Source organism: Schistocerca cancellata, chromosome 1, assembly GCF_023864275.1.
Source record: "Schistocerca cancellata isolate TAMUIC-IGC-003103 chromosome 1, iqSchCanc2.1, whole genome shotgun sequence".
NCBI lineage: Eukaryota > Metazoa > Arthropoda > Insecta > Orthoptera > Acrididae > Schistocerca > Schistocerca cancellata.
This window is the reverse complement of record NC_064626.1, coordinates 358,671,247-358,684,346: the sequence shown is the minus strand read 5'-3', so window position 1 is coordinate 358,684,346 and position 13,100 is coordinate 358,671,247. Positions and strand designations below refer to the sequence as shown.

Genomic DNA, 13,100 nt, shown 5'->3' with positions numbered 1-13,100 from the left:
TGTAGACATTCTCCTTTAAAAACTTTCTCAGTGTTGCAGTTCTGCATGCTGGTTTTCGTCATCTGATATTACATTTGCCCGACCATTATGGTACTAAGAACACTGGCAGTTTTTACGGGGTGTTGGTAGCTAGATGCCTAGAGTTTTAGACCAACGTTCGTGCGTGTTTCCTGTTCTCGAAATGGTCCAGTGATCCATTATTCTTACAGTGTAATGTCCCATCTTTCTCAATCTCCATTGCAACATTGATGTTCTCATGTAATGAGTTTAAGTGACTAAAGAATTTCTCTAGTTCTTGTCTGACATGAGGCCATACAACAAAAGTATCATCTACATAACACCAGAAACTGTGGGCTTAAAAAAGTAGACTAAAGTGCTTACTCCTCGAAGTCTTCCATAAAAAGATTAGCCATCACAGAGGATAAAGTGCCCCACATGATGCCATCTGTTTGTTCAAAGAGTAGCAGTTTTTTTTGATATATGGCTCATTGGGTCACTTCAGATTTTGTGGTATGTAGCTGACCATACATCATCTTGTTGTTGGCGGCTTCCCTTGTCAAAAGAACTGCGGCATTACTGCTATCTGCAGGCAGTATGGCTATGCTAGTATCTTCTTGGAGGCTGGAGGGAGCAGCTCTTTGGACTGGTGAGGTGAACCTCAGTTGTGGCACACATTTCAACAGCATTCGGCAAGATTCTTGTCGAAGTTCATCTGCAGAACCCAGAGAGAGAGAGAGAGAGAGAGAGAGAGAGAGAGAGAGAGAGAGAGAGAGAGAGGGGGGGGGGGGGGGGGGTCTAATGGTGTCCTCAATAGAACAGGTGAGATAAACTGTCGGAGTGTTGTACAGAACACGAAAGATACACCTGACTTCAGCAACCATTAAAATCAGTAGTAACAGAACATTGAATTTTCATGGGACACCCAGTGGAATATAATAGAACAAAAATTTTAGCTTCAGTTTCCAATTTTTGGGATTCAGTAATCAAAGAATTGATGGAAATAAGTCTTGCCGATAACCTTGTAAACCAAGACAGTATCTTTCAACTGAATAAAAATTGGAGTCCTATACTTAAAATTATCGAGTGACAGCAGAATTGATGGGGGTCATTCGATAATCACTGATCAGATCATCTCTAGCTTTCACCAGAAGGGGGTATCACTTAAAATTCGGCAGTCCCCCACATGTTGTCACCTGGTGCATGCTGCGCAAGACAGCAGCATGTTCCGCATGCATGAGATTCGATGTACTTACTGTTGGATGCACATGGGCTATTCAGTAGTTGTCTAATCATGTGAAGAAGGCCGGACGTACATGACTTGGAGCAAGTATTCTGCCCATTCCTGTGTACATTATAAATGATCCTACTCTGTCGCAGCAGTAAGTTTGGACATCTTTAATATCACCCATTAATGTGATGTCTTTGTTCGAACTGTATATGTGGTGCATTTTTGCAAGCTTAAATCTGTTCACAGAAAAGCCAATTGAAACCTAATAAAGGCTGTTCTGCAGATTGTCAGAACATTAAAAATATAGTAATGTTATTGAAATAAACAACTCTGTGGTGAAGTGATTGGTTCTAGTCCACTGATTTATAGGTCCCAGGTGAAGTTCTCCATGAGCACCACAAATTGTTCTAATAAAAAAAATAAGTGGCATCCAGTTAGCTTTGTGAGCATGACAGAAGCTGCTTGAATAATAGAGCAGTGATAGTGACAAGGTAGCTAGCAAAAATGGGGAAATATTTTACTTTTGTGAATGAAGTGATTTGATAATTCTGAAAATGTGTGTTCTTTTGGGTCAGTTAAATTATTAAAGATTTCTTAACCTTAAGTAATAACTCGGCTTCAGTAAGAAAAGTCAATTAGACTTTTACTTTGTCAGAGTGCAGAGTTGCTGACTGAAGCACTCCTGAGAACATTAGCTGCAAGAAGAGGAATTGTTAATTATTATTAATTACTTCCTTTTTTCCTTGGATAACACACATGAGCTATTACTCATGTCGGTGATCTTACCTTGTGGTGTATGGAATATTGATTATTCAAATTGCTAATGAAGCCCTGAGTGATTATAAAATATTTAACTAAGAACAGAAAGTTAATCACTTGACTGTACATTATGGAGTGAAGGCCTGCCTGTATATCGAGATATTGTTTTGTAAAAACAAAAAGGGAAATAAGTAGTTATCACTTTTACTGATGCAACACATATTTTGCTATTTTGTTAAGTTTCTTACAAACTACATCTTAGGGGACCGCGGTTTGTGTGGTTGTTCGGGCAAATAGGCTGTGACAGAAGTGGTGAAATAAAAAGATTCTTGCAGTATCAACATTGTGTAATCCCATCATATTTTTATATTGGTTTTATTTGTATGTGACATGTGTAACATAACAACAACAAAGCTTCAATTGTTGCTTGATGCAAAATGTCTGTGAACTAGTTTCATGTTTATATTTTCTGATGATACCCTGTCCTGTATGTCTTCTGTTAAGTAAAAAGACAACTATTTCTGTCATGCCATAATGAATTTTTCCACTCTGTAGCAGTGTGTACATTTAAATATAATTTGTCAAATAAGTTGTGGAGCAGCATTAACTGTGGAACTAACAAACAGAAGATGGATACAAAAATGATTTTACACTGCTCCTCGTATTTTCCATACTTTGCAAAATACATTAGCTTTGTTTAATGAACTGTACTTGTTTTATTCTTCAGGTATTTATTCTTATACAGATTTGTAAAGGTGATAGTCAAATTCCTCCATCTTAGAGATAATTGCCCATAGTTCCATGGAACACTGCCACAAAGACCTATTGTGTTAGGCAGGTGTGTATGTGTGTATGTGTGTGTGTGTTTTGTTTTTGGGACTTTTCTTATTGCTGTTAAATGAAAGCAAGACACTAGTTCCCTATGCATTTAAGACCATGACAATATGTAGGAAGGCTGCTGTCCAGCTATCCTGAGTGGCTGATTGTACTGAGAGTTCAGTCAGCTTAGACTCAACAATTTTCTGTTACACTATTACCAATATATGTTTCTACTGTCTAGGGTTTCTGAATAAGCATAAACTGAACTTGTACAGGTGCTTCATTATTGTTACCTACAACAGTAGAATTGCATTAATCTAAATTGGGCATATATGAACAGCTGGAAGAAAATATCTTCAAACACAGTTGGGACTGATTGTGTTTTCAAACAATAAAAAATCCAGGATGGAATAATTAAAATATTATAGATTATCATTTTGTTAGTATTCTACTTTTTATGATATCCCACATACTATAAAATCTACTTGATTTCTCACATCAACAGAGTACAGTTTGAGATTATTACAACAGTCAGTGTATTAAGTGACGGTGTATTATGTAGTAGTATGTATATGTGGATCAATCAGGGATGTAATTTGTAGCAAATTTTGTAATTCTTGTCAGTTTGTGGATACAAAACTGTGCCACTATAAGTAATCTGTTGCATTTGCTGCCAGTAACCGTCAATAACACAAGATTTTTGGTACATCTTCATTATTGTAAAGTAATCATTTTTCCAGCAACTAAGATGGTGTATGATAATACTCTTCTAAGTGGATCTTGATTACAAGTAATTATATAACACATAAGGTACATTGCAGATGTGAGAAGGAAAAATTGTGACCATACTGTTGCCTTAGATATTGAGAATATTGAGAAATGTGTACTTTAAACTGATGCATTGATTATGTTTGTAATCACTTTTTGAATCAAAACCAGCTTCTCATGTTAACTACCACATTAATTAAATTATAACTTTATTCATTGCATGAAACTTTGATGCTGTAGTTACCTTGTAAATTTGTGCACATTAAAATTTGAGTTAAATTGCAAGAACTGAAAGTACTTCTGCAGGTAGATGTCAGTGATCTTGATATCACTGCTGCAACTTTGTTTTGTTTGTTTGGCTTTGTTGAAACATTGAAATAAAAAGAAAAATCTCTATATATAAAAAGAAAAACAGGAAAAAATTCAAAATATGTTTAAATAACGTAAGTCACCCTACTTAACTGTAATAGGGTTGCAAGCTTGTTTTGTTGCATGATATATTATTACATTCTTTTTCTTAGTTTTTGTGTTGAACAATCTGTTAAGAGACTGTTAAAACTACAATAAAAATGAGAAGTTTGTATTCTGTATTGTTGTAATAATGCATTGGCTATTTTTCATGCGTACAATTTTTCACAGGTATGTTGCATAAAATTCCTTCCAAAACCCACGAGGCTCTGCTATATTCTTCGTAAGACTGAGGTTTTTGTTGTTATGTACAGTTAGTCTTCATTTGCAATAGAAGTTCTTAATTACAAAATCTGGTCATCCATATCATTCCTACAGTGCTAGAAATCGGAGTAATAAAATTAACATTATTTACAGTGCTATTTTGAACTTTTTGTCAACTGAAAACTACAGCACTCTCTCAATTAGCCTGGTTAGCAAGAATGTGACACTGCACAGATAAACAAAAAATTGGATAATCCAAAATATATTATTTTGCTGGGAGCTGCTATTTATTATATTTGCAAAACATGACATATTTATTTGAAAGCTCACTGTTTCATTTAAATGATTTTCACTGGAAACTGAAGAATTTTTTTGCAAAATTGCACTTGAAACAGTGTATTTTGTACCACTTGCTTTCTGTTCACTTCTGGGAAATAATTGTACAGTTTTTTTCATTTCTGTTTTTCATGAACTTTTTTCTGACAGTGGATCTCATTTCAAGGAGAATCAGATATTGGTATAGTAAAATGAATTTTGCCCTGTGTGTTCTTCTACCAGGTAAAGGCATTTCTGTGCCTTGAGGTGCATAACAAAAAGTCACGTGCATCATAGCGTATTCATAATGAAAATATTTGTTCTAATGAAACAAACCTTTCTTTCCACCAAAAATCCCTAGATACGTATTGGTAATCAGCAAACTGGATAATTGGGAGCTTGCTGCAAATGTTTCATACAGTGGGATTAAAGTTAAATGTAATAAATACAAAACATGAAAATCATTTGTAGGATTTAAAATTTGAAAGTAGTGAACGTATGTTGCCCTTAGACGTATACTGTCAAAAGTAAAACTGAATATCAATTGGTTATTGATCTGATCATCACTGTAGAACCTCAGTTTTAACTGTTGCTGTTATTGTTAGAGGTGTAGGGAGCAAATGTTTTATAAAATTATCATTATTGAAAAACTTCAAATCAATACACACAAATGTGTGCAATCTTGATGTTTCTCATGGGAGATGAGAACTGTGCATAAGATGTTGTTGATTTTGATCAATAAAATACACACAGTCCAATTTTTATGCAATACATGACATCAGGATTCTGGAAGACTTTGTAAGTAACCCCCATTCCTGCCTGCTTCCATTTGCCTTGTCCTTATTTTTATCACCCTAAAAAGAGGTGGAACATTTGTTCCCAGGACAAGTATTCAGCATTTTCTTTTGAGTCTGGGTTTTTCAGTTGTTAAATCTCTCCTGATGTTTGAATTGATATGGACGTTTACTGGTAACACACGAAAGGAAGGAATTTTTGTTACACTTGCATTGTGCTCCTAATAATTGCATTAAGGTATTTAATTGGAACAACATACGTTCTAATGTACGGGTTTCGTAATCCAGAGGTGACTTTATATTGTTTCATAATAATGAAGTTTTGCATTATGATCAGAATGTGTAGTTCAGTTATGATTATTTGTCACAAGGTGGAACTCTTGAGTCTGCCAACAGATAAACTGGCCCATTATATAGTCGTGCAAATTGTCTTCATAGCATCAGAAACTTACACTTTTTAAATTTTGTTGTGACCTGAGTTCCTTTGTACAGGAAGCACATATGTAATTATTTACTTATTTTTCTCATTTTTAGCATTATGTATTAATTAGTTGTAATCTAATAACAGTGTACATTAACTGTGAGCAAGTAACTCCCTGATCTATTTTCATTAGCAGTGGGACTGAAATTTCAGTAGGTAATAATTCATTAGACCTTATCTTCATAGTGACATTGTGATAAAGTCACATAACACAAATTTCTCTACAGACCTGCATATGTTCTCTGTGAATGCATGTTGCTTGGAGGTATGGGGATGGTGCATATCTATAAAAATAAAGCAAATAAAATTATTTAATGCATGTTTATAATGAGTTGTGCCTTCACATCGTGTTGTAACTATATAGTATTGAACCATTCCTAGCTTGGTATTAATTTCTTTTGTTGCTTAGTTGTCAAATACCACTTCTTTGTTAATATTTATGAATCAGGAAAAAAATTTTGTTTGTAAATAAAAACCTTGCAGGTTCAAGGTTTGTATATAGTTTGAAGTAATTTCACCAGTTATTTTAAATGGATCTCTCAGTGCATTTCTAAAAAGTTGTGTGTGTGTGTGTGTGTGTGTGTGTGTGTGTGTGTGTGTGTGTGTGTAGTGGAGGGGGAGTAGCTTCTATTCCTCACTGAACTGCACATTTCCTAGTAAAATTTCTCGTGGATTGAGTAAAGGCGAATATTTTTGTTTATGATTTGGAGAATCTCGTGTGCAGAATATTGTTTCATGATGTGTCCATGAATTGTAAGTTTGATTTGTTAATTTAACAAGCTGGATCTGTACATATAACATTCAAAAGCAATACTTTTTGGTTTTAAAATTCTATGTACTTAAAATAGAAGTATATCATTTTATTTCTTTAGAAACATTGTTTTGGAGAACATACTTAGATTCCTGTTAATTGTGATATATATGTAATATCTGAATATTTGCTGTTAAAGTTCTCCGTAATAAAATTTTATTTTTTTATTTCTTGTTTTTGACAATGCAGGAAATAATATCCTCATTGTAATAAATAGTGCTTACTGATGCCTAGAATATCACAATTGTCATTTTTATATATTATTTATTTCTGAAAAGTCCATAAAATGCTGTATGTTATGTAAAGCAGCTAGTACTTTCATTACAACAATAAGAGAACATACTGGCAGTAGATAAACTAACTGTGCTGATGATGGAAAATAAATGCTCTTTTCTAAATGAAAAGATTTTTCCAGTATCTTGTCTTTGGTGTTGGTGTGTTCTAAAATTTTTTGCAAAAATAGAATTTTTACATCTCATAAGTGGAGTCAAGGTACAGGTTATACTAGAAAAAATTGATATTTGGGTGAAAACTGTGTAAAATACTGCTTCAGAAATGTATGTATGTGGTGGCAGTGATCATGGAAGACGACGAGTTAAGTAGTCTAAAAGAATATCGTCTTTGGGGAACAAAAATTAAGTTGATCATTCCACTCCACGTACTGTAGGAGCTGCACCTTCCTTCCTATAGTTCACATATAAGCTGCTTAAGAGCATTTAGACTTCCAGATAATGCAGCAGTTCTGACAAGCTCTTCAATACCAAGTATAATTTTTGGTTTGTTTTTATTTGTGTAGTAATTTCATTTCTAATGGTGCAGCTGCACTCCTTTCTTTCATATGGTCAGTGCTTCGTTGTAGCATAGGGTACTATTTATTTTCCTTGTTTTTGAAAGACTTCACACATAAGGAAACAGCCATATCAACAAATCATGGTATGTGTTATTAACATGAACACATTTTACATTTGTCATTTTGTTGAGTGAAGTAATCAACCATGATGATGAACATGGGTTATCAGAAAATGAATGAGGATCTTACTTCCATAATATTTTTTCATTAAGTTGCTGAGCTCATCTGGGTTTGAAACCATAAACTGTAGAATGATAGGCAGGCAACTATTTACTTCACTGGCAATTACCAGTAACAAGACTTTATAGTGTGGTCTTGTCTGAAGATACACACATTGTGGTGTATGATGTGGCCAGAACAAAGTTTTTCCATATTGACATATTGTTCTTTCAGAAAGTGTGCTTTGATTATATCAGTGCCAATGGTCATGTACCCATGAAAGAAGGCAAGAATAATAGCAGACGCAGTTGGCATTGTTAATCAGAGGTTTGCATTTTCATGAAACAAATGAAATAGAAAATCTGCATTTCTATTTATTTCTAAATAGTTACAGCTCAGGTGCTAGTTCTTCAATGTTCATCCTCTAATTTTTTTTTACAAATGGAAACACATACAGAACAGTGAACAGCAGTGTGGATGGTTTGAAAATGTGAACCAAAAAAGAAACAGCTAGTGTTTGGGGTACTCATACATGGTGTAATAGTAGTTCACTTTTACAATGACATTGTTGGCATAGTAAATTTTGAAAATTGGAAAACTATATAAACAATCTTGTGAAAATGATGTGCATTAATATAAACTTGTCTTACCCACTTCATGATCGTGATTGGATAGTTAAAAAAAGAAAATTAACTTGTGTTAGTTAGAATATCCATAACTATTAAGGGCCGGCTTTGAGCGTATTGGTTTATAATATATTTAAAATTCATAGATGGCTCTCTGGACTTGTGCTGTTAAATCTCTGGGATTTGTGCACGGAGAAAATTTGTAATTGTTGAGGGGGGGGGGGGGGGTTGTAAGTACATAGCATTCCAGAACATTGCTGACACTAACCCTCACTTCAATTACAAATGTGCTTTTTGCACTCTACAGCTACTGCACGTACTATTTGACAATACTGTAATTCAACATTATTAGTAAACTGTAAATTGTGCCATAAATATCATGAAGTATGTTTTGTGGTGTGCTATATTGAGCCTTCCCTACTGTACATTCTGCTCTTGCTTTACCAGTCCCCACTGCTTAGTTAGTTCACGGTACTGTTACCAATAATGATACTTCAGATGGTACATAACACACAGTTCTTGACACACACGAATATGATTATCACAGTTTTCCCATGAAAATGCAGTTTCCAGTAGTTTAATTCACTCGATCAAAAAGTAATCAAAAATGTAACAATACCATGTTGTTAACATTTACTTGCCTGTGGTACTAGTTGCTAACTGTCATGGTTTAGAAAGAAATGAATCTCTTCTGGTTATAAAACCTTACCTTTGCAGACAAAAAGGAGGAAACACAGAGTAAAAGTATGGAAGACGGGAAAATTTGTAAATGTCATCCTGATAGTGTTGAAAGTTACTGTAGTTCATCAATAATAAATTGTGTATTTTATAGTTTCAACAAGCATTAAATTTCGAAGGTAGATTAAAATTTCAGACCAAAGAAGAATAAACATAACTGTTTGTAAAAAGACTGGAAAAGAAATAAATTGCACTGAAAGAACTCCACTGCCATCTTTACAATGACAGAAAATATTGCAAGGACATAAACATCACTATAATGGAAAATATTGAAAATTTAGAAGTAAGAGGGGACAAAAGATTTTAGTTCCCAACATTGTTGCTGGCTTAGTCAGTTGATAATCAAATGCAGCATTCTAAAGTTGAGTGCATGCAGTACTCTGTGGTTTGATCCTTTTCATCTTAATGGTGTAATGTGTTGCCTGAAAAAGGATGTCAAGGAGAATGAATTGTTTTTATTACTTTCATAAATAACTTCATGGCCCTCATCAGTACCTAATATTCAGTTAAAATACTTGTTTTACTTAATCAAAATAAAACAATGGCAAATATCTTAGATATCTGGAGACAGTAGAAAGACTACATTTTATGGTCACACTTAAAAAAAAAAAAAATACAGCACTGGGTCTAGTAAAAAAATACACTGTAGCTGTACTGTGTGTCTGGTAAGTATGTGAAATAAGTACAGCAGAACCCCCAGTGTTCAGGAAATTCACACAGTATCTTATCAGCAACCAAGAGGATGCCTCCAATCCAGCTAGTGGGTGTGTGTGGGTGTGTGTGTTTGTGGTTGCGCACTTTATAGGGGATCGGAAGAACCAAAAAAAAGTAAGCTTGTCATATGCTGCTCAAGTGCGACATGGTGTGGTATGTGTTAGATGAATACTGAATTTATCATCTGATATTTTAACATACTGTAGCCATCGAGAGGATGGCATAAGTAACAGCAGGTAGGATTTAGTGAGTGTTCATCCTTTAATTTTTGCATGTATTTAAATTATTTCGAGATAATACTTGAGCTAATGTAAATACAAATTTAAAAATTTTTGTGTCATAGTGATGAAATCTATGCATTTGGCCATTATGATGTTAGTCTTCTGGGTTATTCTGCAGAATAGATAATACTGTTATATTTTAACATTGATAGTTATCTTTTCTGGGTTCCATTTCAGGTATGAGGGTGTACGGGGTTTTTACAAAGGGTTGAGTGTTAACTTGACTCGTGTAACACCAGCAACAATGATCACCTTCGTTGTATATGAGAATGTGTCGTATTTCTTGCTAAGCTTCAGACGTGAACCAACCAGCCTTTAAGAAAATTAGACAATGAATGACCCAGAAGAGTTACCAACATTCCTTGCAGTGAAATCTACAAACTATGAAATTGTTAAGCTTTAAAAGTTGTTCCACGGAGCATTTAAAATGTTCACTTTAATTTACGAAAAGATCCTATGAATAAGCAGTTTAGTGGCTACTGAGAATGTAAATTTGATTGATAGGACACACTAATAAAATCTAGTAATGTGAGTTTTTAATAACATGGATTAATATTGCTATGGCTGTGATTGTGTACATTGTAATAAGTTGAGATCAGTGTGAATTTGTTTCACAGAGATCAAATACAGTAATAAAATTTTGTAATTTCAAAATGTCATTCTTGTCATTTAGTTTCAGGTAATTAATACTACTAACATTTTGTTGTTAAATCCAGATTCTGCCTGAGAATTACTTAGATTTTATCTCTCTGATTAAACAATGACATGATTCCTGTAATGACGAACTGTTAAGAGGGGATGCTGTCAAGTACCTAATTTATAAGAAACAATCTGTATAGTCCGATTATATCACAATAATGTCAAAATGCGTATCTGACTATATCACGATAATGTCGTGTGTAAGGCAGTTTATATGTCGTGATGCCAGTGCATGTGTATTTCCTTGATTAGATCCTGCAAAAGAGTTAAGGCTGTAGGTGCTACAAGTTTCATGAAGAACAATTTTAGTAGAGAAAACCTTGACATTTGGCAGGAATTTCATAGGTGTCGTAGTGAATTAAATACACAGAAAAGAATATAGCAGTGAGACTAATTGCAGTTTGATAAATGTGGTTTCAAACGTTTGCTTCAGATGCACAAATTCTTCATACTATTAAAACTAATACTGACAGAACTGAGCCAATACTGAAGAACAATACCTTTTTTAAGTCAATATGAAATGAAAGCTGAATTCGATGTGACAAGAGTAAAATTTATCATCCTTTCAATTGGTCTACCTACATCAATGAGAAATATATATTTATTCTGTGTTGTTTATTATTCTGGCTTCTGAATGTTTGATTATTAGGTAAGAATCCATGCAAAATAGTTACCATGGTCTCTAATATTCTATCCAACTCTTTCTTAAAAGAACCTCTCTTCTAAAAATACATATCTCAATAGTTTGCCTGAGCCCTGATTGGCATCACTGGAGAAATGAGCCTCTGTACAGAGGCCACATTACTCAATACATTGTTAAAGTTTAAAAATTCATACCTGTTGTTTGTTTATATTCCAAAGCTGTTTACTGCAAATATTTCAAGTCACCTAAACCCTTTATGAAGTGTTGCCAATGTCACAGTTTTTTTTTTTTTATAGCTATTGCAGAGTTGAAATTACTGAATTTAAGTGATACCAAAACACCTTTTATACTCAATGACTTTTGAGGAGATCTGAATGCAATGACTGTCAAAGCCAGCATGGATAAAAGTTAAGTCAGTAGGGGTGGATTGAAATTGTAAAATTTACCAATATTATCCAACATGTTATACTGAGTCGTGAAGCTCATACAGCAAAATCAATAAATCAAAGTGCCAAAACTGGAAATGGGCAATGGTAATAAACCCAGATTATACAAAGTTAGGTTGACATTGCCCTTGGCTTATAGTGACATGTTAATGTCGTGCTGTGAGTGCAGTCTCAATGCTGCTGATCAGCTGCACTGATAATTTGACACTTGAGAAATCCTTGGTGAGCTCCACACATTGCATCTGATTCCCAAATGTGCATCTTAGAAGCACCTGAAGTAATTTTTGAATCTGAATAGAAATTGTTAATTTCTCTCCCACCTCATCTTCTGAATTGATTATGTTGTGCTTTAATTTACAAATAAGTACAACACTTCTTACTTTCATTATACTGTAGCGCATACCATATAAGTGGAGTGTTATTAAAATATTAGCTGATTGTAATTTTAAGGTACTGAGTGTGATGGTTCAGGATATTTTTTTAATTTATTCTGTAGCCAAACAGTAATATGTACAGTAGTTCAGTTAGTATAGAATAGTAGTTAAGAAACATTGGTATTGGGAATCTCATTTATATAACTGCTCACATTGTGTTCTGTTTTTGAGTAAAGTATCTTTGTGTACTGTAGAAATTCCTTGGGAGTAGTCTACCCAAAATTTTGTTCATTATGTTGGAATTAGTCTTGCTATTAAAATTTGAGCAAGAATTGGGTTTTTAGTATTATAAATGTTTGGGGAAGAACACATTTCTGAGTAAAATTTGTCATGAGATATGATATAGAACTTGCCAGCATCTCCTTGTACTTGTTTGTCTAAATATTATTGTTGTATTAACTGACTTTTCTAGTCCTTTTGAATCATTTTTAAACTGTAGTGCTTAATGTAGTAAATGTAAACCCTACAAATGTCCAAAAGGTTTCCACAAATAAATTGTTGTATTAATTTTGTGTGTAATTTATTTAATTTTACTGTTGTCCATGGTGTAAAATTTTCAAGTTTACTTCTGTATTGTAAATTACTTCACAGGAAACTAGTACATTATTTAAGAATGTACTGCTATTATACAAACTGAATGCAAACATTGGGTATGTAAAACTTGATAGTAACCTACCCAGATTCTGGTCTAAAATATTTTCAGCACTGGTGAAACAGGAATTTCATTCAGTATGATGACAGCAGTGCAGGCGTAGTAGATAAAAACAACTGCTCCCTTTAAGAGGCATGTAATTTGTTTTCAGACTTAACTTTATTCAACTTTGTGGCATTTACTCACTAGTTAAATTGGACACTTAAACTGG

The 13,100-nt window shown here is 33.9% G+C and overlaps 1 protein-coding gene across 1 annotated transcript in view; it reads left to right on the top strand.

Moving 5' to 3' along the window:
- LOC126174266 (mitochondrial folate transporter/carrier) overlaps positions 1-12,745 on the top strand; it is a 65,311-nt gene extending 52,566 nt beyond the window's left edge. Inside the window, exon 6 of the mRNA XM_049921021.1 lies at positions 10,193-12,745. Coding sequence (XP_049776978.1) covers positions 10,193-10,334 — 142 coding nt within the window. The 3' untranslated portion in view covers positions 10,335-12,745. The remainder of the gene's footprint in view (positions 1-10,192) is intronic.
- The last annotated feature ends 355 nt before the right edge of the window (positions 12,746-13,100 follow it).